The 20,297-nt window shown below is 35.0% G+C and overlaps 1 protein-coding gene across 4 annotated transcripts; it reads right to left on the bottom strand.

Moving 5' to 3' along the window:
- Positions 1 to 36: 36 nt before the first annotated feature.
- On the bottom strand, positions 37 to 19,401 carry LOC137403613 (pyridine nucleotide-disulfide oxidoreductase domain-containing protein 1-like). 4 transcript variants are annotated; one of them, XM_068089585.1, is made up of 13 exons: positions 19,336 to 19,401; positions 18,689 to 18,807; positions 18,520 to 18,609; positions 15,534 to 15,653; positions 13,005 to 13,076; positions 10,255 to 10,391; positions 9,927 to 10,093; positions 9,440 to 9,516; positions 7,140 to 7,367; positions 5,828 to 5,956; positions 4,991 to 5,128; positions 1,233 to 1,308; positions 37 to 572 (listed from the first exon to the last, which is right to left on the bottom strand). In XM_068089585.1, the coding sequence occupies exons 2-13, from the start codon at positions 18,755 to 18,757 to the stop codon at positions 397 to 399; spliced, it is 1,479 nt and encodes a 492-aa protein (XP_067945686.1). In that variant the 5' UTR covers positions 18,758 to 18,807; positions 19,336 to 19,401; the 3' UTR covers positions 37 to 396. The 4 variants fall into 4 exon arrangements, with proteins under 4 accessions (XP_067945686.1, XP_067945688.1, XP_067945690.1 ...); XM_068089587.1 differs by having other exon boundaries at positions 18,689 to 18,804; positions 19,222 to 19,361; XM_068089589.1 differs by having other exon boundaries at positions 18,689 to 18,804; positions 19,336 to 19,356.
- Positions 19,402 to 20,297: the final 896 nt, after the last annotated feature.

The raw sequence follows: 20,297 nt of genomic DNA, 5'->3' as shown, positions 1-20,297 counted from the left end.
TATTTATATATTTATAGAAACCAAGGTGATACAAACTAAAGAGGTGATATATATTTATGGTATTCACTACCTTTCACTGTGTGAAAACTACAATATGAACTGGCACTGCTGTGGTGTAACTGGTATGATGGTTGATATAATACTGAACATTGAACATGATCTCTTACTTGTTTGTATATTAAAGCTTTGACTCATTATAGTGCATCTACACCGAATAGCAAGTAATGTTGTCAATATATCTCACCAACTGGCACGATTATAAACAAAAGTCACATCTAATAACTTGAATATAATTGTTAACTGAGCAAGGAGAAGTTTACCCTGTTACTTGGGAAGGGGTGATAAGTGCAATCGTAGACAGATTTATTAAATTTGCAGACTAACATGACGCCTACCTCAGTCGAAATAATCTTCAATGTCAATGTCTGAGTCCAGCAGAGAGTTTTCAATATGAGAAATATCTAATCTGTTCAAAATGAGATTCTCAAATGTCTCTTCTAGGTCGGTGTCCCCTATCAGTACTGCCCCTACCATTCGACCGTTCTCCATGACCACCTTGACATACTCTTCACCTGCAATTGGCAAACAAGCTGAATGCAATAATTCAATTTAGAATATAAAAAATTATAAAAATATTTGAACATATTCTGGAGTTGAAACCAGAGTAAACGCTTCATATGAATGAGGCATACACAACAACAAAGACCAGCATACAATTCTATCCTGTGTTCAAGGCACACTTCACATCTGCTGTAATTCTCAACTAGAAAGTTAAAAAAATCTGCTAGTTGAAGATTCGAGGTGAACAACAAAAATTAACACCACATATCCTCTGTAACCCGACCGTTCAGCCACACCCCTCCTCTCGAATTATCAAACTTTAATACTACAAAGCAAAGTGCCATGATAAATTGGGGGTTATGTCTATTTTTTATGTTATACAAAATACGTTGAGCCTGTGAGTCGATTAAAACACGAAACTGCGCTGGGTTATAGCCAATTGTAGCAAAATAATCAAGTGCAGTAGCCAACAACAGGCTGCAGGAGAAAGGTCTACAGGTTATTTCTTATAAATATATCTGATAAAGCAGGTGAGTTGGGTGTTGAAAATCTAATACCAGAAGCTTACCCTCATCTCCAAATCTGTGAGCTAACTTTACAACACAAATTTGAGCTAAAGGAGGTAACTACTGTTGAAGAAAAATACAACCAGCGCTAGTATAGTGACCTACCTTTAGTACAACGTAGGTGCACAACATAATCATCAGGATCCATACCCTGCGCATTGTAGAGGCCTAGCAGTACCACCTAAAGAAACCAGACAAAAACATTGAAAGGCAGACAGCTCCAGTTAAGTTAATCTATATACATGTACAGTGAAACACGGATAACTCAAACTTCAAGGGACCGAGCAAAAGTGTTCGAGTTATTAGAGCGTTCAAGTTATCAGGACAGTCATAAGTGCACGTATTTATCAGTAGATAAATGTACATATACAAACTATATATCAATCAAAAGCATAGATTGCTTGTTGCAAGTTAAAGGGTTTCTCGTGTGAAGTTTTAAATATTTGTAATCAGAAAGTACAGATATTTTTTTATCACTTGAGATTTGTTTGTTGCTTTAGGTGATGTGACTGCCAGGACATTCTCAGATTAAAATTGGCAAAACTTGATCGCGGTTAAAACGCTCAGAAAAAATACATACGTATTTTTTTACCGAGCGTTTTAACCAAGATCAATTTTGCAGTAAGTTAGTTATTAAAAAACTGCTTTACTATTAAAAACCCATTATCAATTTTGCCGATATTACTTTAAAGTTATCCAAATTTTACCTCGCATTTCTTGCTTTCGGAGGGCTTAACGCTAAGCGGATGTTTGGTAAAATTTGATTTTTGCAAACCTTTAGAAAAGTCGTTAATGAAAATATTTGCCGATGTTGGTAATAACGAGGCCTAAGAAATACTAAAAGTCGATGTTTATCTCTATGGCTTGGAATAAAGTGATATTCTAAAGCGATAGTAACAACCGTCTCGGTAGTTGTTTGGCAAAAAACTGTTCGAGTTAACGAAGTTTCGGTCGAGTTATCTAAAGCCATTTATCATTGCGTGGGAACGGACCAAGCAAATCCATTCGAGTTAACCGTGTGTTCGCTATATCCGAGGGCGATTTATCCGAGTTTCACTGTATATATAAATCTCAAAGTTTATCATTTGTCTGTTCCAATAGAATGATGAAAACCGTGGAATGAAAATCCATATCACACAAGATTTGATCTCGGAACCTCTTGTTCACCAGGCAATAAGCTAACCTATTAAGCTACATGAGATGCGATGGAGTCATTGGGCGATATGAGTTGTTATCTGGGTTATATGCACAGCGACTTTGCGTTACGCGCAACGTCGCTAAAGCTTGCTCTCTTATTGGTCTATAATGGTTGCTTGTGGCTCTTATTGGTTAGTTTAGTTTAATATGGTTACTAGCTCACTCAAATTAGCCAATGGTTACTACATTGCCTGCCACTGTTTATAAGCTGTTTTTAATGCCCATGCAACATCGAACATTCGACTAATCTTTACTATGATAAGAGCTGTGTCCATCTGTCTGTCCAAAGCCAGGTTCAGAGGTTAGGATAAAAGATCCCTACGTACAGGATTCAAACTCGCAGCAATCAGCATAGCAGCCCGACACTCTAAACCTCGTCTACTATCCAGCATTTCTGAATAGTTGCGCGAATATTTATTCTCTGTGTTTCATCAGCAAGCCTGATGATCGCTCTCGGCACACTAAGACTACTAGGGCAGTCTTAGTGCGCTATCGGTGACTGTGGTCGCTATTATATACTAGTGGCAATAACAACTAGCTGAATAGTTCAGCGAACTAATACACGATGAATGTTTGGCGATTGAGATTTGAAAAACCAGAACTGCTCGAGTCATCTTGATATTTTACTATTAACAAATATTTCAGACCAAGAGGCTCACCTCAAATCATAAATTTTTTAACACTTTCACTGCCGCAGACGCATAAATGCGTTTTCGTGGGACGACTGCCGTAGACGCATTATTGCGACTTTCCCCGCAATTGCGTAGTTACCTAATTTTATTATTCGTTGACAGCATAACCCACGGTCTTTAAGACTTTTATGAAATTGACAGTGTTGTCCGAAGATTTGTCTATAAAATTAGCTTAAAATAACGAAGCAGTTTTAAACTTTTGTTTGAGAATTTCTAATTTGATAACGAACATTTTTTTGTGTGAGTTCAATAATTACAGCAAGCGAGTCAGAAAACAGGTAATCAGTTGTGTTGATGACAATATAGCCAATTCAGATTCAGATTTTCGTGATTATACAGATAATTAAAGCAGCAGCACTGTCTCCGATAGTGGTGAAAGTAATAATTTTTACGAGTAAGGAACATTATGGAGGATCGTTTTAGCTTCGCATCGATCATAGCTTCACACAGCTTTATCATCGCACAAAGTATAGATCCAATGAATTTTTGCATAGCATTGTTGGTTAAAATGTTGGCAAATTAAAATATGTAACAAAATTGTTCTAGATAAAGATTGAAATTGGAAAAAAATACTGTTTACATATCATGAAGCAATGTCGGCAATTTTCGGTAAAATGGCTGGCGCTTGGCAGATACCCAAATTTGTACATGGCTGGCAGTGAAAGGGTTAAAGGTTGACTTGAAACAAAATTACATTATACAGTTATTTGGTATCAAAAGGTTCACCATGTCTTACTCTGCTGTGTTGCAGGTTTAAAATATGTGGAAATGTGATTACAAGCTCTTAAAAGCTCAAAAGCGAACAGTTGTTCACAGCTATCACAAGCTATAGATTATATTTTAATCTAATTCTATTTTAATGAGGCCGGTGTTATACAGTTTTATGTATGAAATGTTGAGCCTCATTTCTATTAACAGTGTTTTCTTTACTTTATTGCTTCATTGCTACCTGAAGCAAACTTCTTCTTGGGGATGATAAGCATGTACAGTAAACTATGATTTAAAGATACTTGCTTCCGCGACACTCCGTAAGTACAAGTGGACGCATATCGCGCAGGTCATAACTCGGTAACTACTTACAGCGGAAACTTGGTTCTCGAACGCTTCAGTTCTCGGCCAACTCGGTTTTCGACCAAAGAATTTGAGATTCGTTTGTCTCGGATCTCGAACATAAATTCGGTTCTCGACCTAACCAGAACATGCGCATTGGAAATAAACATTTGGAACAGCTGCAGAAACATTCGGGAGAAGCAAGTTACGCTTCATAAATTCTTCACATGGAGGAAGGAACCATCTGGGATGATGTCTTTTCTACCGAAGAGATTTGCTAGGGAGACAACTCCTCCAGTAGAGTTACCCTAAATTGTTATGGAGGAGGATTCTCATTAAAAAATATGAAGTAAACTTGCCATTGCTGTTTATAATTTCTTTTTTACATAATTTCTGATGTAACTGTTCTGTTGCATTTTCTGCTGTTTCATTATCAAATTCTGCAATTTTTGGTATTGGTATTTGGTATTGTATCTTAACCTTTCATGTTTTCGATGTTTTAAGAGCTAAGCATACGAAATGTTTACTTTTTGTTTTCCTTTTTCATCATCATAGATAGAAAACCTTTTATTAAAATTAAACACGATTTATATCTACCCGTTTTTATTTATAGTATGCAGTATACAGTACAGTTTATGGTGTAAAATGTTAGAAAATAATTTACCGAAGTTGTTTTCTCAATTTGGAACAAATTAAAATTTACATACATTAATTATAATGGAAAAATTGTTTCAGATCTCGAACAACTCGGTTTTCGAACAACCTTCTGGAATGGATTATGTTCGAGAACTGAGATTCCACTGTACTTTATAAATATTGGTAACAATTCAGAGTTGACTTGAATCGATTGCTAGACAACAACACATAGTTATGGTTGCCACAGCCACAGAAGTGAAATTGTGACCTTGAAACCATCAAACTGACCTTGAAACCAAAGAACTTCGTCACATGACTGAAGATCTCAAAGCAGAAGTCCATCGGCACAGAACAGTCAGCCAGGTGATTAAACATACACTTGGCAGCATAGCAGCCCATCTGCTTAGCTTGGGTCCACAACCGCATCTACGTGGTATAGAAATACAGTTTGGACAAATGTGTGGTAAACAGCAATAAGTACTAGAATGCAATATAGAGTTATCTGCTCTTTGCTTAACATTAAATGAAATGACAGTGGAAACAATTTCTATATTTACGACAAAACCTTCTATAATAATAGTCGTGGCTCAATATTTAATGCCACAGTTGGAGGTTGGAAAAAAGATTGCATCTTTTAAGATTCGAACTGGTGACTTTCAACATGGTAGACCAACACACTAAACGCCATGCTAATCAGCCACCTTTTTGGATTTTAGAATAGGTGTGCCGATAGCTGTTCTCTGTGCTTTATCGGCTCACCTGACGATCTCTCATGGAACCCGAGACTGCTCACAATATATTGCCAATAAAGCGACCTGAGTTTGACGAACAGATATCGAGTTTGCCCACTGTGTACAAAAAGCAACAACCTGTATCAAATGTTTTGTACCATCTCTAGACATGAATGTATCAACAGTTCACCAAGCATTCGTATTTATTTCACAACAGCCTAGTGCCTTTCTTGGGTTGGCTAGATGACTGACTCTTCTGCAGCTATGTTCAGAGTTTTAAAACAACCAATCATGGAAAAGAGAATTTAGAATAACCACACTAGATGTTGTACTCATTTAAGTCTTCCAGCATTTGATACAGGCATCAGCAACACGCAATAATGAACATGGTTACCTGAAACCATTGAGAGGACTGCTGCCAAAGACTTGTATCGACGATATCTCCAGCAGCATAGACATCTGGTATATTGGTTCTCATCTCTGTGTCTATGAACAAGCCACCGTCTTCAGAACAATCTAACACCTGTAATAAATGCAGAACGAAATAAGCTCACACATTATAGCGCAGACTGTAATGAGCCATGTGTCATGATATATACTGAAAGGCCTGCACTCTGTTAACACTCTGAAGCCTAGGCCCAAGATCATTCTGGGAGTTGTTTTCCGACTTGTTCCCACCCCAAGTAGGCTTGGCTATGTAGTTTTACTGTTTTCTTTCCGATTGAAGCTATATTTTGGTCACTTTATAAGTAGTAAGTTTTCAGTATAGCTCCAATGTTTCAAGCAGACTAGATGATTAATTCTTGAGATATCACCAAAAATACCGGGGGTATTTCCAATGTCCTAATCAACCAAGAAATGAAAAATGGCAGCCGACAAAAAATTTGTTTCTAATGACACACTGATTGAAATTCTTAGTAATGAAAGTTCAAAAATAAACAAAGCTACAAAGGTTCTTGTCCCCAGCACCAAGAGCATTAAAACTATTTGTTTTTCTATTCATAATAAATATACACACTCTATCAGACTTGGTGTACATAATAAATATACACACTCTATCAGACTTGGTGTACATAATAAATATACACACTCTATCAGACTTGGTGTACATAATAAATATACACACTCTATCAGACTTGGTGTACATAATAAATATACACACTCTATCAGACTTGGTGTACATAATAAATATACACACTCTATCAGACTTGGTGTACATAATAAATATACACACTCTATCAGACTTGGTGTACATAATAAATATACACACTCTATCAGACTTGGTGTACGTTTCTTCAGTTAAAATACTTTCCGTCCTGGTTATTCAGTTTTAAAACATCACATCTTTGAAAGAATGAAAAAAAAATTATTTAATCGATTTGATTTCTGTTTTTTCATTGAATTCTACAAGCTTGCATCTTCAAAAGGTTATTTAATTAAAAAAGAATTGTTTTGTTCCAAGTACTTCCACAGTATATGGAAAGTTGTTAATACTGTGTAGTATCAGAGAACCTGCTTGTGAATACAAAATTGGGTTTCAGATTGTTGAACAGTGAGGTAAAGGTACTACTGCATCATGAAGTCTGGTGTATATTGATAGCATTTATGGCCAATATAAGGACTATAACAACAACAGCAATTGTAATCCCTGCTAGTGTTAGTAAGATTACTACTATAATGCTCATTTGACACACAGAGACCTCTACCTCGAGTTTCCCAGCGAAAAGAATATCACAGGATGGCACAACTCCGGTAGCATTGACAACTACATCTGATCCGTAGACACAGCCATTGGTTAGCTCTATGTAGACAGGCCATGCATTTGTAGAGCTTGTAGCCTCAGCTGATCCAGACTCTAGAAAGGTTTGATGTGTCATTATTTTCTGAGCCTCCACTTCATACTCGACCTTCACTTTCTTGATGGGACATTCATTCTGATTAAGATATAAAGCAGGTTGTAGAAGTTGTCTCAACATGAATTGTTGAGAATTATAAATACAGTTCATTAGCAAGCACGTGATTTGATGAAAAACAACCTAGATTTCAGAACACACACAACGAGACAACAGGCTATTTTCAATAACATGTTCAAATCATACCATGAACAGTATATTAACTTAAACTTCTGACATTGTTGACATCTCAGTAATTAAATTTGTTCCAACGTTGTTCATTATATCTACTGAGCTGCAAAATGCTCCCATCAAATATTACAGTTTATTCTGGAAGAACCAGCCAATCAGAAGCATTTAAAGTAATACCAAAGTGCACTCATCGTTACCGAGAGAGAGAGAGAGAGAGAGAGAGAGAAAGAGAGAGAGAGAGAGAAAGCGAGAAAGAAAGAGAGAAAGCGAGAAAGAAAGAGAGAAAGCGAGAAAGAGAGAGAGAAAGAGAGAGAGAGAAAGAGAGAGAGAGAAAGAGAGAGAGAAAGAGAGAGAGAGAAAGAGAGAGAGAGAGAAAGAGAGAGAGAAAGAGAGAGAAAAAGAGAGAGAGAGAAAGAGAGAGAGAGAGAGGGAGAGAGAGAAAGAGAGAGAGAAAGAGAGAGAGAAAGAGAGAGAGAAAAAGAGAGAGAAAGAGAGAGAGAAAGAAAGAGAGAGAGAAAGAGAGAGAGAAAGAGAGAGAAAGAGAGACAGAGACACTACCACGTGATTAGTACAGCTTAACATAAAACATTACAAGTAGCCAGTATTGATGCTGCAAGTTCAGGGCACTCCGCTGAAGTACAATGCTTAAGTACATGCATGCACTAGTTAGATTATAAGATTAACTAGATTAATAAGATTATAGGATTAACTGGAATACAAGATTAGATAGATTAAAAGAACTAGCGATTTCTTGGCTCAAGTGAGTGAAGAATTTAGATTATAAGACCAGCTACATGTAGATCATAGGATTGGCTAGGTCATAGGACTACCTAGATCAGAAGTCTACCTAGATCAGAAGACTAGCTAGATCAGCGGACTAGCTAGATCAGAGGACTAGCTAGATCAGAGAACTAGCTAGATCAGAGGACTAGCTAGATCAGAGGACTAGCTAGATCAGAGGACTAGCTAGATCAGAGGATTCGCTAGATCAGAAGACTAGCTAGATCAGAGGACTAGCTAGATCAGAGGACTAGCTAGATCAGAGGACTAGCTAGATCAGAGGACTCGCTAGATCAGAAGACTAGCTAGATCAGAGGACTACCTAGATCAGAGGACTAGCTAAATTATAGGATTAACTGGAATACATGTACAGGATTAGATAGATTACAAGAACAATTTCTTGGCTCAAGTGAGTGAAGAATCACAAACAATCAATTGGAATCCAAAGTAATGATAATGTAACAATACAACTTCTCCCCCGCACCCCTACCTGCAAAGATAGGGGTGCGGACAATGAGACAACATACATTCTTAGACCACTATCTCTTAAAATCAAAGTCAGCAATGTGGCCAGGCTGTTTTTGATGACATACATTTCAGTAAATGTTTGGTTCACATGATCTTTTTATCCTGTCATGATTTTACTAGTAGCCAATAAAGAATTATCTAGCTTAGTAGATTGCGAAATTGAAAAAAAGTGATTATAGGGCTGAACGGAACCAAAGGAGGAAAACTAGAAAGAGCAGTAGCTAGGTGTCTATACTTGTAGAAGCATCAGTGAAACATACTAATAAACACAACTGTGATGATGCAAGCAAAAATAAACTTTTTGTAAAGACGTAGGTGACAGGTTTTTTATAGTTTGTTGTTTAAGACGAACAACCTGATTGTTGTTATAAATGGCTTTAAATTCTTTTAATCGAGGTCAAAGAGGCTACTTTTCATGTAATTAAAACTACTTTCAACACTTCATTCACAAAAAACCTTCCATGGCAAGCTTTTTAAACTCTTTTCTTACCTCTCAAACACCACAAGGGAATAAGTTTTTTTAGCATAATTAGGCAAGATGCAGTTTTTATACGTTATTGACTAGGTGAAAAATGCTTCGAAAAAAATAAAAGCGAAAACAAAAAGAAACTCACTTTAGCTCCAGAGAGGAGAAATGAGTTAGCCCAATCAGGCCCTAACGCATTGCCTCGGTGTCTGTAGATTTCCTTTCCTAAAATTGATGCAAGTGAAATATCAGATACAGTTTATGTCATTAAGCATCACATGCTGATGAAAAGCAAGCTATGAAAACACTTGCAGCTTCAGTCATCTCAGTTGAATGAATGTGTTTACACATTCTATCATTTTATTAAATTACTCCATTTTATTATTTAATTTATATCTATTTACTCTTTGAATTTTTTTGGACACACAATCACAAACAGCAAAATGGTTGGTAAATCAGATTGTCCAAGTGTATCTCATAATCTTAGCAATGGTTTTGACAAAACTAGCCAAGCAAAGACCAACGAATTGACCACTCCTCCCCCCTCCCCCCCCCCCGCCTCTCTGAAACTGCATCACATATATTAGTCGGATTAAAAATCAGTAATTTGTTAGCAGGTATAACAGTCTACCTACCAGGTTCTTTCCCATATTTCCATCTTTTATGTACACTTTCCTTGCCTTCTGCTTTGCTGTCTTGCAAATGAGGGAGAAAAAACTGGGCCGCTGATCCATCAAAGAAGGCAGCAGAAATTGACTTGTGTTTCACACACCATACCATCTCACACGACTTGATCTCGTAACTGCAGTAAATGGAAACAAACACTTTTCTTAAATATAATTTGTTAGTAATTAGCCAATAGTAATTGTCAACAGGTTACTAGCTACTGTTCAGGTTACTATCGTAGTCCACAATAAAATAGCGTTATGATAATCTCAACATGCTGAATTATAAGAAACTCACACAAGCTCAGTAGCAATACCACCATTGCCAACAACCACGACTCTTTTTGCAGTTTTGAGCCGACCTTGAAATTCTGCAACACTTTCTGTATCCCTGATGGAGAGCTCAAGGTTGGCATCACCACGCATTGACAACTTCTAAAAATAATTATGGAGCAATATAAAAATAAAGGAGTTAATTTTGTCAAACCAAACAATGTTTGGTCACAATGAGAAAATATACAATAAAAGTTGAGTGTTTTCAAAAAATTATGATTTGAAAATAACTGTAAATGCATACAAATTGAAAGGCATTATGCTGGACTATAGAACTTTGTCCATATCCAAAAGAGCAGTTATTGCTGCTAACCTTTTAACAAACAACTGATATTTTCAACGTGAGACCCACAAAACTTGATCCACAATAAATTTACTGAAAACTTTCAACAGAGACTTTGAACCGTTAAAGATAAAAAAGCCTTAATTTGTTAATTTAATTCAAGCTATCTGATGTAGTTAGTAGTTAACCTTGATTTGTCATGATATCTGGTGGAGTTAGTAGTTAATCTTGATTTGTCATGCTATCTGGTGGAGTTAGTAGTTAACCTTGATTTGTCATGCTATCTGATGTAGTTAGTAGTTAACCTTAATTTGTCATGCTATCTAGTGGAGTTAGTAGTTAACCTTGATTTGTCATGCTATCTGGTGTAGTCTGCTTGAACAAACAAATGGAAAGCTTTGGACACTGAAGACACTTTGCGGACAGTATTGATGAGTTCCACAAAAAGGTGGTTTAGTGAAAAAGCTGACCATCTCACCAGCACACTAAACAGCAATAGTAACTTCTCTTGTCTATTATGTTTTCTGATCTTTTAACACAGTCCAGGTTATACAAATCTCGTGTAGAAAACACTCTTTTACACAAGACGAAGATTATGGTACACAAAAATTAGAAATAGTCGCTGCCTGCTGGGCTTCTGAAACAAAGAGAGAGTAATTAATAGCTTTAATAACTTTGGTTAAGCTTGAAGCTGTCAGCATACGAAGAGATGTCAAAGAATATCTAAATCAGGTTTGTACAAAGCTTATATGATTTCAACTATCAAGTTAGCAGAGTCCTCAAGTTGGCAGAGAAATGAAATGTTTTAAATGCTCGAGTAATCCTGCTTACTTATTCACCAACGAGCTAAAAAATGTAAGAGGTACGAGAGCTTCTATTCATTACAGAAAAAATGATAGACTGAGCAATTCACATACAGTCTCGTTTCTTTTAAGTCTTGCTAAGATTTACAGCTGTGTGCCAAACGAAAAGGGACTAAGACCTGACATTGCCCTTAGCTTAGGTTCAAGCAATGGGCTTTATTAGAAGCGCAAACAAAAATCTACAGCATGAGTTCTTATCTTTAGCGTTCTGCAGAGAGAAAACCAGAGCAGTGAATTATTGGGCACTATGCTATGTAGAAAAGCAAATGAATGCTGTAAATGTGTGTTTCCCAATTAATATTAACTATAAGGGAAGCTCAAAGACTATGTGTATAATAACAGGGACTGGATTTTAGTTCATAGCAAGTAACTTTATTTACGGCTGTATGTCGCAACGCATCAACTTGTCATATCATTGACAATGAGCCGTGTTTAACTGTGTGTAGCCATTTAAATTACAGTAAGCTATAACTTTATACAGCAAAGCATTATTTTATTATTATTTTTCCTAATATCTAATAATAATAGGGATGCCAGAAGAAAGTCTATGCGCTTGCAAAACACATTACTTTCCAGTCTAAATTAAATTATATCAGTAATAATTTCCTCATGCGATGTAGATCAATTGTTGATAGACAGGTGTCACAATTTTCATGAGAAAAATTCAATTTCGGGGTAATCAGCCCCCATATTGTGACCTCTTTTTCTGAACACCATAGCGGGAAATTTTTAAAAATTAAAGTCAGTAATATCTGAAGTAAGTTGTTTGCTTTTACTACACTTTTTAAAAATTGCAGAAATAGCTCATGCAAAATATCTTATTCTAGCTACTCTAAAAATAAAACCAATGGGTTTTTGCTATATATCCTTATATTAAGGACTATCTGTGCTACCCGGCGTAAATAAAAATCGTAATAAAAATCAGCTTATGAACAATGAGAAATAATGAGAATTGCCTGTCACTCGCTATTAGCCTGGCACACTGCCAATGGATAACTTGAATACGTTTACTAATAAGAGCTACCCCTCTCCGTGACGTTAAAACATCGTTTTGCCTCGTGACCTAAAGCGGTGGAGTATTTGCTCCCATATATCGTCCTGCTAATTTATCGAGCTCGTGTGGCTAAATTGGTAGGGTGTTGGACTGGTGAACGGGAGGTCCCTAGATCAATTCTTCGGTGATACGGATTCTGAAATCCACGATTTTAATAGCTATAGTTATTTTAATAGTCAAACTTTGAGAAACATATATATCGCCTGTGTAAGCAACTATGAAAATGTGTAATAAACAGCAGTGAATGATCCATCAAAAAGGGGAGACAATATCCAACTTCAGTTTCAACAAACCTTTTTATCAAAGACCTATTAATTTGATAAAATTCTCATGTCACACCGCTTATAAAACTTTGTGTTCATATCAATTATATAAAAGATCACTTTACCTGTATGGGAATGAAACAGAATCTTGTCACAACTATGAGGCACAACAGCAGCTAATACAACCTTCCATAAACACCTAGTGCGCCATGGTACATGTAACTATATCTAACAGCCTTGCCTGCCACCTACCTTTGGAGTAGCCCCGGTAGCTATACAAAGTTTATCATAGGAAAGGAGTGAGCCGTTGGACAGCACCACAGTCTACAATTGTAGGTAGTACAAAATACAGTTAGTAAAAAAATAACAACACAGCAGGCAGGTATAAAAAGTATTTCATATTCATTTATAGAATGTGAATGAGGGCATAAAAATGATTATCATCAACATCACACTTTTATAACTGATTCCCCAAATATGATTATCACCAACATCACCCTTTGATAACTGATACCCCAAATAGCACAGACTGTCTTACCAGTTAACAAATCGTTTTGACATGCTACACATAATATATATTGTGTCCATTCATGCTTACGGTATATAAAATACTTTATAATACAATAAACGAGCACTTCCACCCACTCCTGAATATGCTGAATACTGCTGATGCTAACTTGAAGCAAACACTCGGCTCCAGCCCATAACAATTTCTAATATATTACATCTGAAGTTCCAAACTTCCTGAAAGTCTCACAATTTTGCAAGTAAATTAAAGTGATAGATAGAAATTTAAAATTGATGTAAAAAATTTTACAATATAAAATGTAGGCACTAACTTAATGCTCACACAGTCTACATACGAGTAAGTTATGCTGTGTATCTGCATCCCAAATAAAATATTTTTACAAATAGAAATAAAATGTTTTTACAAATAGAAATAAAATGTTTTTACAAATAGAATGTATTTTAAATACAACTAAACAAAAATAAATAAGATAAATTTGTCTGTGAAGTTATGCCCAGTTTCTCAACCAATACCACTACCTCTATCCTGCTTGCGGCCTGCTTATATATATATTCACTTTTTAAAGCGACGATAACATTTTACTGATTATTATGTAACCAATTTAGTTTTTCTCACAAATTTAACACAATACTTTTATTTTAATATTTATTGTGAAATTGTTGTAGGTCTATGGGACAAATTGAATGAATTACAGTGTGTTCCAATAAGAATATTTGATACAACAAACAATAGTTTCGATGTGCAACCCAGAGCGAAAATAACTGCTTATTCACACATTACAATCGCTCCAACTAATTTCTATTACTTGAAAAACAAAACCTCATGCTTAGCATGAGATTCACCACAGCTCCATAGAAATAACTAGGGTATATCATAGACTTCCAATAAAATTATTAGCATAGACATATATTCTCTCCTCAAACAGTTTATCGGTGAATAGATTACAAATAGATAATCAACTACATAAAACCGTTTTAAGCATATTCAAAGGAAAATTTAAAAGAAGATACTTTTCTGAATGTGTAACTTTTAGTGTTTGCAAACAGAATGATTTATATTTCAGTTTTTAATCAGCTTATTATTCAAAGTTACTGCAATGCTGCCCAGTATATCAGGAATAATTCGAGAATAAATATTTGGATTGATACAGCACGGAACTTCTGAGCATTTTAAAATTAAAAATATTTAATGTTTACAGCTGAAAAACTAACCTGTCTTGCTTTACTACTCGTAGACATGTTAGAATATAGCTGAATAGCTTTTGAAGCTGATCACAGCCATAATCGAAACATTGTATATTGTAAAAAACCAATATGCATTGCCCGGTTGTGTTCCCATGCTTGATACTAAAACCATAGTTGATACTTAATACCATTGCCTAGACCAGCTATGGCCAAATCGCGGATCTAGATCCGAATTCTTTTAGTTTGTTTTGTGGATCCTTGTGGTTTTGTTTTGTGGAAGTTGGCTGTCAACGAAGATTTTTTAAGTATTTTTAACAATATTTGGTTTAAAAAGATGTTTGTAAACTTTTCTTAAAACTTTTGTAAATTCATTGTTTTCGGCAATGAATTTTTTGAAAGAATATCATAGAACACAACTCACAAATACCCATCTTCATGAACTTTAGGAGTCCGCTGTAAGTAGCAGGAAACCGTGTTTTGATAATATTGAAAAGTCAAAGCCCGCTCATCATTTTCTCACTGATATCAGACATACTTGTTACATCACATTAATTCACTGATTTTTAGTCAAATTATGGATACAAAAAAGTTTTTTAATCGTATTTGACTCCTAATTTTAAGATGTACACAAATAATTGCATGTTTATGTATGGTAAAAAAGAAAAATGCACACCTACAGCTTGTGGGTCTTTAGTGCGTCATATTCGGCTGTAACGGTTCACAGTCAGAATCATTTGGCCATCCCTGGCCTAGATCTGAGAGGCACTCTAAACTCATATTGACAATGCATTGTTTTTTTTTAAATAAGCACCATTTGGATTACTGCTGTATTTTATCATGTCTCTAAGTAGGAAAGCACACCAGTTAATTTAATTAAACTACAAACTATAAATGTTCATAATTTTAAAATGGTCAACAAGAAGCCGCCCTACTCAAGCTCCGCGCTGCATCAATCCAAACAGTTATTCAAGGTTAAACTTTGCTACAATATACATGTATATCTACGATATTTAAATCCATCTTAGGTATTTAGGTAGTCCATAGCTACATGAACTAGTTGCTTCCCACCTTCTCATCAGCATTGATCCGTTTGACCTTGCCATGCTTGACAGTGATGTTGGGAAACCTGCGTGTCAGTATATCGGCTGCCTTTTCAGCAACGTCCATTGACTCCAGCGTCTGGCCAAACTATTCAATAAAGGGAGAGACAACTCAAAGAATCAATCAACAAGCAAGATCAATATTGTATAATTAATATAATATCATATGAATAAAAATAGCCAAATAAAACTTCAACAGTTCAAGCACAGGATCATGGGACAAATAACTTTGCTTTACTCGGAAGAAATGGTCACAGAGTGAAATTAATTTTTATTTTTGCATTATTTACAATGTGTTACACACTTTGACTCCACCATGTGCTAGGAAAACTTGTGTGACGGCAATTACTAAATAGCATGAACTGCGAATAACGGTAAAAAAGCAGATTTCATCTAACAGAACCATATTTTTATAGTTTGGTAATATAAAATAATTCAGATCCATTGTGTTTTGCTGCAGTAATCATAACTTCAGTTTTAACAGACGCTATTACAGTAGTTCTAAAACTTTACAAAACTCTAGCAAAACTAACAACTACCTTAAAAAATTAGCTAAGCTTACAACTAATAAATTAATGATTACTTTTTAAGAACCATATCTATATAGCAAGCATATTAGCTGGAGCCTTTTATTTCTAGCTGATCTAGTAATAAAAAAGATGTTGATTGTTGTTACGTAATTGTGCATAGGTTGCAGCAGTTACATAGAAGAACAGTCCGAGGGAGGCAAATCTAAATTGAGTTATGGCATATATCATAAAATGAAAAGCTTGTTACTTCATAAAAATAGCATAACTCCTCTGTTTGACCTTCCGATTAATGCTTACAGGCTATAGGTGCTAGGCCAAAGCACTTTTTGGAAAAATTTGTGGCAAGGTCATGGACATGGGTGAAAATTGCAAGCAACGGGCGTTGTGTGTAATGCAGTACATTACCAAAGCTATCCCCCCTATGATTCATTGTCACAATTGGCTAAAAATTGTTTTATACCATCATCAGACAATTATCAATTATATTTACTAATTAGAACAGAGAAAATAGTTCTTAAAATTGATTTAGGAGCCTCAAAAAGTTGAAATTTTGGCAAAAATGGAAAAAAATGCACTTGAGGGTCATGTTTGGGGGCCATTTGGAGGTACATGTGAAGATTTTAGCCGCAGTATCTCTGCATTTTTCAACAGTTCAGGTCTCAAAGGTACTAGACACAAATTTTCATGCATGTCCAAGAACTTGCCACAAAAAATTGATTTTGAGCACTTTTAGCCTATTGGCCTAGCACCTACTAGTTTAACGCTTTAACTGATCCGAGACTGTGTTAACAATTTTTAATAGACTGTGAAAACACTTTGGATAGCACAACTCCTGAACTGAATATCATTTTGATCCTATAAGCTTGTAGAACTCAACAAAATAAACAGAAATTAAATAGAGCGAATGGTTTTTACTTCACCACTTTTCAACAATGTGATGTTTTAGAACTGAAAAATCATATGATTGTCGATATTACTCTGTGTACATTTGATGTACACCGAGTCTGATAGAGTGCATACATTCTTTATGAATTAAAAAGTAATTTTATAGTTTTAGTGTAAAACTCTTGTTGCTAAGGAGTAGAAGCTTTCTAGTTATGTGTATTTTTGATCCTTTATTGCTAAGAATTTTAAGCAGTACATCATTAGAAAATAATGTTCTGTCGGCAACCATTTGTCATTTCTTAGTCGGCTAGAAGTGCCTTCAGTAATTTGGCAATATCTCAAGAACTAACAGTTTAATCAACTTGAAACTTCAGAATTATACTAAAAACGTCTAACACACAAAGCGACCCAAATTTTAAAATCCTACATGAGTTGGAAAAACTAGAAACAAAATTTATGAAACCGAGTTTACTCGGACGTAGGATCAAGTGGGAAAACATGTTCCCTAACTAATTCGGGTCCAGTCTTCAGAGTGTTGAATCTCACCAATGTTCTAGAATGGTCTGATGTTTTCACCTTTTATATGCATTTAAATGTAATATTAAGGCGCTTAAGAAATTTTTTGAGCAAATAAAGAGACAAGTTTTTTTGCAATGCCAGCGACCCAAACAAGTCCTGTGTTGCATTTTTTTGTTCATAGACAAAACCAAAATTAAAGTTTTATCAATAATTACTGATTATAGCGATTTAAATTTTTTTGTTTAAAGACCAACTACATATTACATCAAATAGTAAATTCTACACTTTATCAACTGATGATGTGCAGTTTAAAACCTGATAACTAATCAAATATCTATTCATCATTTTACTACGCTCCTCCGAAACACCATAACAGTTTTAACTGTATAGTGCTATTACATCTCCGTGACATCTAAGGTCAGTGACGAACCTTTGTGTTTATATGGATAATAGCCTACGCACAAGCTGGACATCTATTAGAAAAAAAGCCCTAAGAAGTTTCATTGCAAAAAGTTCTTGATACATTTTCAAATAAAATTAACTTACACTCAATGAAAAATTACAAACTATTTTGAATTAAATTCATCTTATATTCTACATTTGTTAAATTTGTTGTGTTAAAGTTTTATTTATTAAAGTTATGTTAAATAATTTAGATGCTACTTCAACAAAGCAATTATTTAGAATGTGAACTCTGATGCAAGTCTAGCTATATACTGCCATGTAATATTTTTAGAAATAAAAAATGGTCAACAAGGAATGTCCTTTAGAACCCAAAAAAAGTCAGAACCTGTTAGTTTACAGAATATTTCCTAGTATAGATTTCTCTTAAAATCTACACAGATTAAAATATTAATGAATAAAATTACTTGGTCAAACTAAATAATTAAATTCTAGGAAAAAGAATACCGTGACGACGAGATGAAAAGTGTGTGCTACTAAACCAGTCCAATTTAATGTTACTGTTGCCCAAATCAAGACCAAGTCATACCTTAAAAGTGCCCCGAACACTTTACTAACCTTATGATGGTTGACAACGGCTTTGATGAGTGTGGAGGCGCTGACAAGAACAATGTCCACGTCATCACAACTCTGGCTAAGATATCCAAGCTAAAATAGTCAGCCATAATGGTATGTTGCTGATATGATAAGAAGCAATGTGACATGAATTTTGAGCAAGCCTACTAACCGTTTCAGCACACGTTACTCCAGCGATTCCTCCTCCAATCACCACAAACGTTGCTCTTTTAGCAGCCATCTTCACGGTTACAGTTATGAAACCATTTTACATAGGTTACTGAGGAGCTGCTGAAACAGATTCATGAACAATAAAATTTAATGTAAAAATGAATATGGGCTGACCAGGTTTACTTCTCAGTTTTAGATAAATTTCAAGTAAAAGGGTTAATAAACTACAACGAAATATTCTGCAGAAACGAAATGGATAACAGTAACAAAATAGATTATCGACATTATCCTGCAAATACAAAACTTGGTATACAAATTAAAAATCACTTTATAGCAACTTATCCCAATATCTTAAATCTCACTCGTTGATGGGCGCATATTGGACTTGACTCAATAAACTCAAGAGTCTATGCAGGTTTTCATGTATAAATAAACCAATAAATAATTATTAATATTCTATGAAATCGTTGCACATATCTTACTTTTTTAGTTAGACAAAAGGAATAAAAGAACAATAGTTTTAATGGAGGTCACCTGAGTATTGACACGTTGAATAGGACAACGTTGTAACTCTAAATGCATTTCAACTAGTTAATTATAAATGTATTATGCAATGACTCACATTGAATCGTGTTTGCGCTACTGTACCACAGTTCTACGGTCCCCGCTTCACCTGTCCTTACCCCCTCGGACAGTCGGTGCACGTACCGATAGTCTACTACAAGAAATCCGAGATGGAATTGTTGCAAGGTAAACAGATGGTGCAATAAGAAGTTGCGACTTTATGATAAATACGGTATTTAGCAATAAGTTAAAAACAAACATATTGATGTAAAATATTTAGTTAAAAACATTAAAAAAATGTCAGTAATTATTATTGATAAATATTAAGTGTTAATACGTTCGAAACTACAGCAAACAACACGTTTGTCAAGGTTAAATACAATTTCCAGTCTCGGTAATTAACTCGTACTTTGCATGATTTTACCCGATAAGTTTTCTTTATTTGTAAAAGTTTCTATTTAGATTTTAAGCTGTTTTAGTGACATAACGATCATTTTCTATTTATAAATTAAAATCAGATGTTCTGGTTTAATGTTTGTATTCTTGAGTCCGTGCAACCGTATTTAATACACTACAATTGAACAACGTAGTCTGTTCACTTGTCACACCGTTCACTTGTGGAACCTGGTTACTTGTCATACAATACATTGGTGTTAGTTAACTATATAGCTTTTGTTTGTAATTTAAGTTAAGTGAATATTTAGTTGCATTGTTCTACTTGATTTTCCCGCAGATCGCTGCGTTCTACCAGATTTTTACGATGATTTCGCAGTAACACTGTTATACAAAAACATCTATATATTCTACCATTATTATCAATGTTGCTCAAACTAAATGTAAAATATAGTATGAATGTATTACTAATAAGTAGGGTATGCTATATTTGGCTACTGGTGTTGTTCACGTTATGATGATGCTTAGTTCGAGTGAAAAACATTTATTTTTTCAGTTATGCCTAGAAGTAAAATGTAAGATGAAGATATAGAAGTTTAAAAGTCAAGTCTTATTGTAAGTGCATAAATTGTAATTATATGTTATATTGCACC

Source organism: Watersipora subatra, chromosome 9 (genome assembly GCF_963576615.1).
Source record: "Watersipora subatra chromosome 9, tzWatSuba1.1, whole genome shotgun sequence".
NCBI classification, from domain to species: domain Eukaryota; kingdom Metazoa; phylum Bryozoa; class Gymnolaemata; order Cheilostomatida; family Watersiporidae; genus Watersipora; species Watersipora subatra.
Note: the sequence above shows the minus strand (reverse complement) of the source record. Positions and strands in the feature narration are given on the sequence as shown.

Coding starts and splice junctions, on each gene's coding strand:
- LOC137403613 (XM_068089585.1), bottom strand. CDS start 18,757: ATGGCTGCTAAAAGAGCAACGTTTGTGGTGATTGGAGGAGGAATCGCT. Junction 15,654..18,519: donor CCGTTGTCAACCATCATAAG/GTTAGTAAAGTG, acceptor TTTATTGAATAG/TTTGGCCAGACGCTGGAGTC. Junction 5,129..5,827: donor AGTCCTCTCAATGGTTTCAG/GTAACCATGTTC, acceptor TATACCACGTAG/ATGCGGTTGTGGACCCAAGC.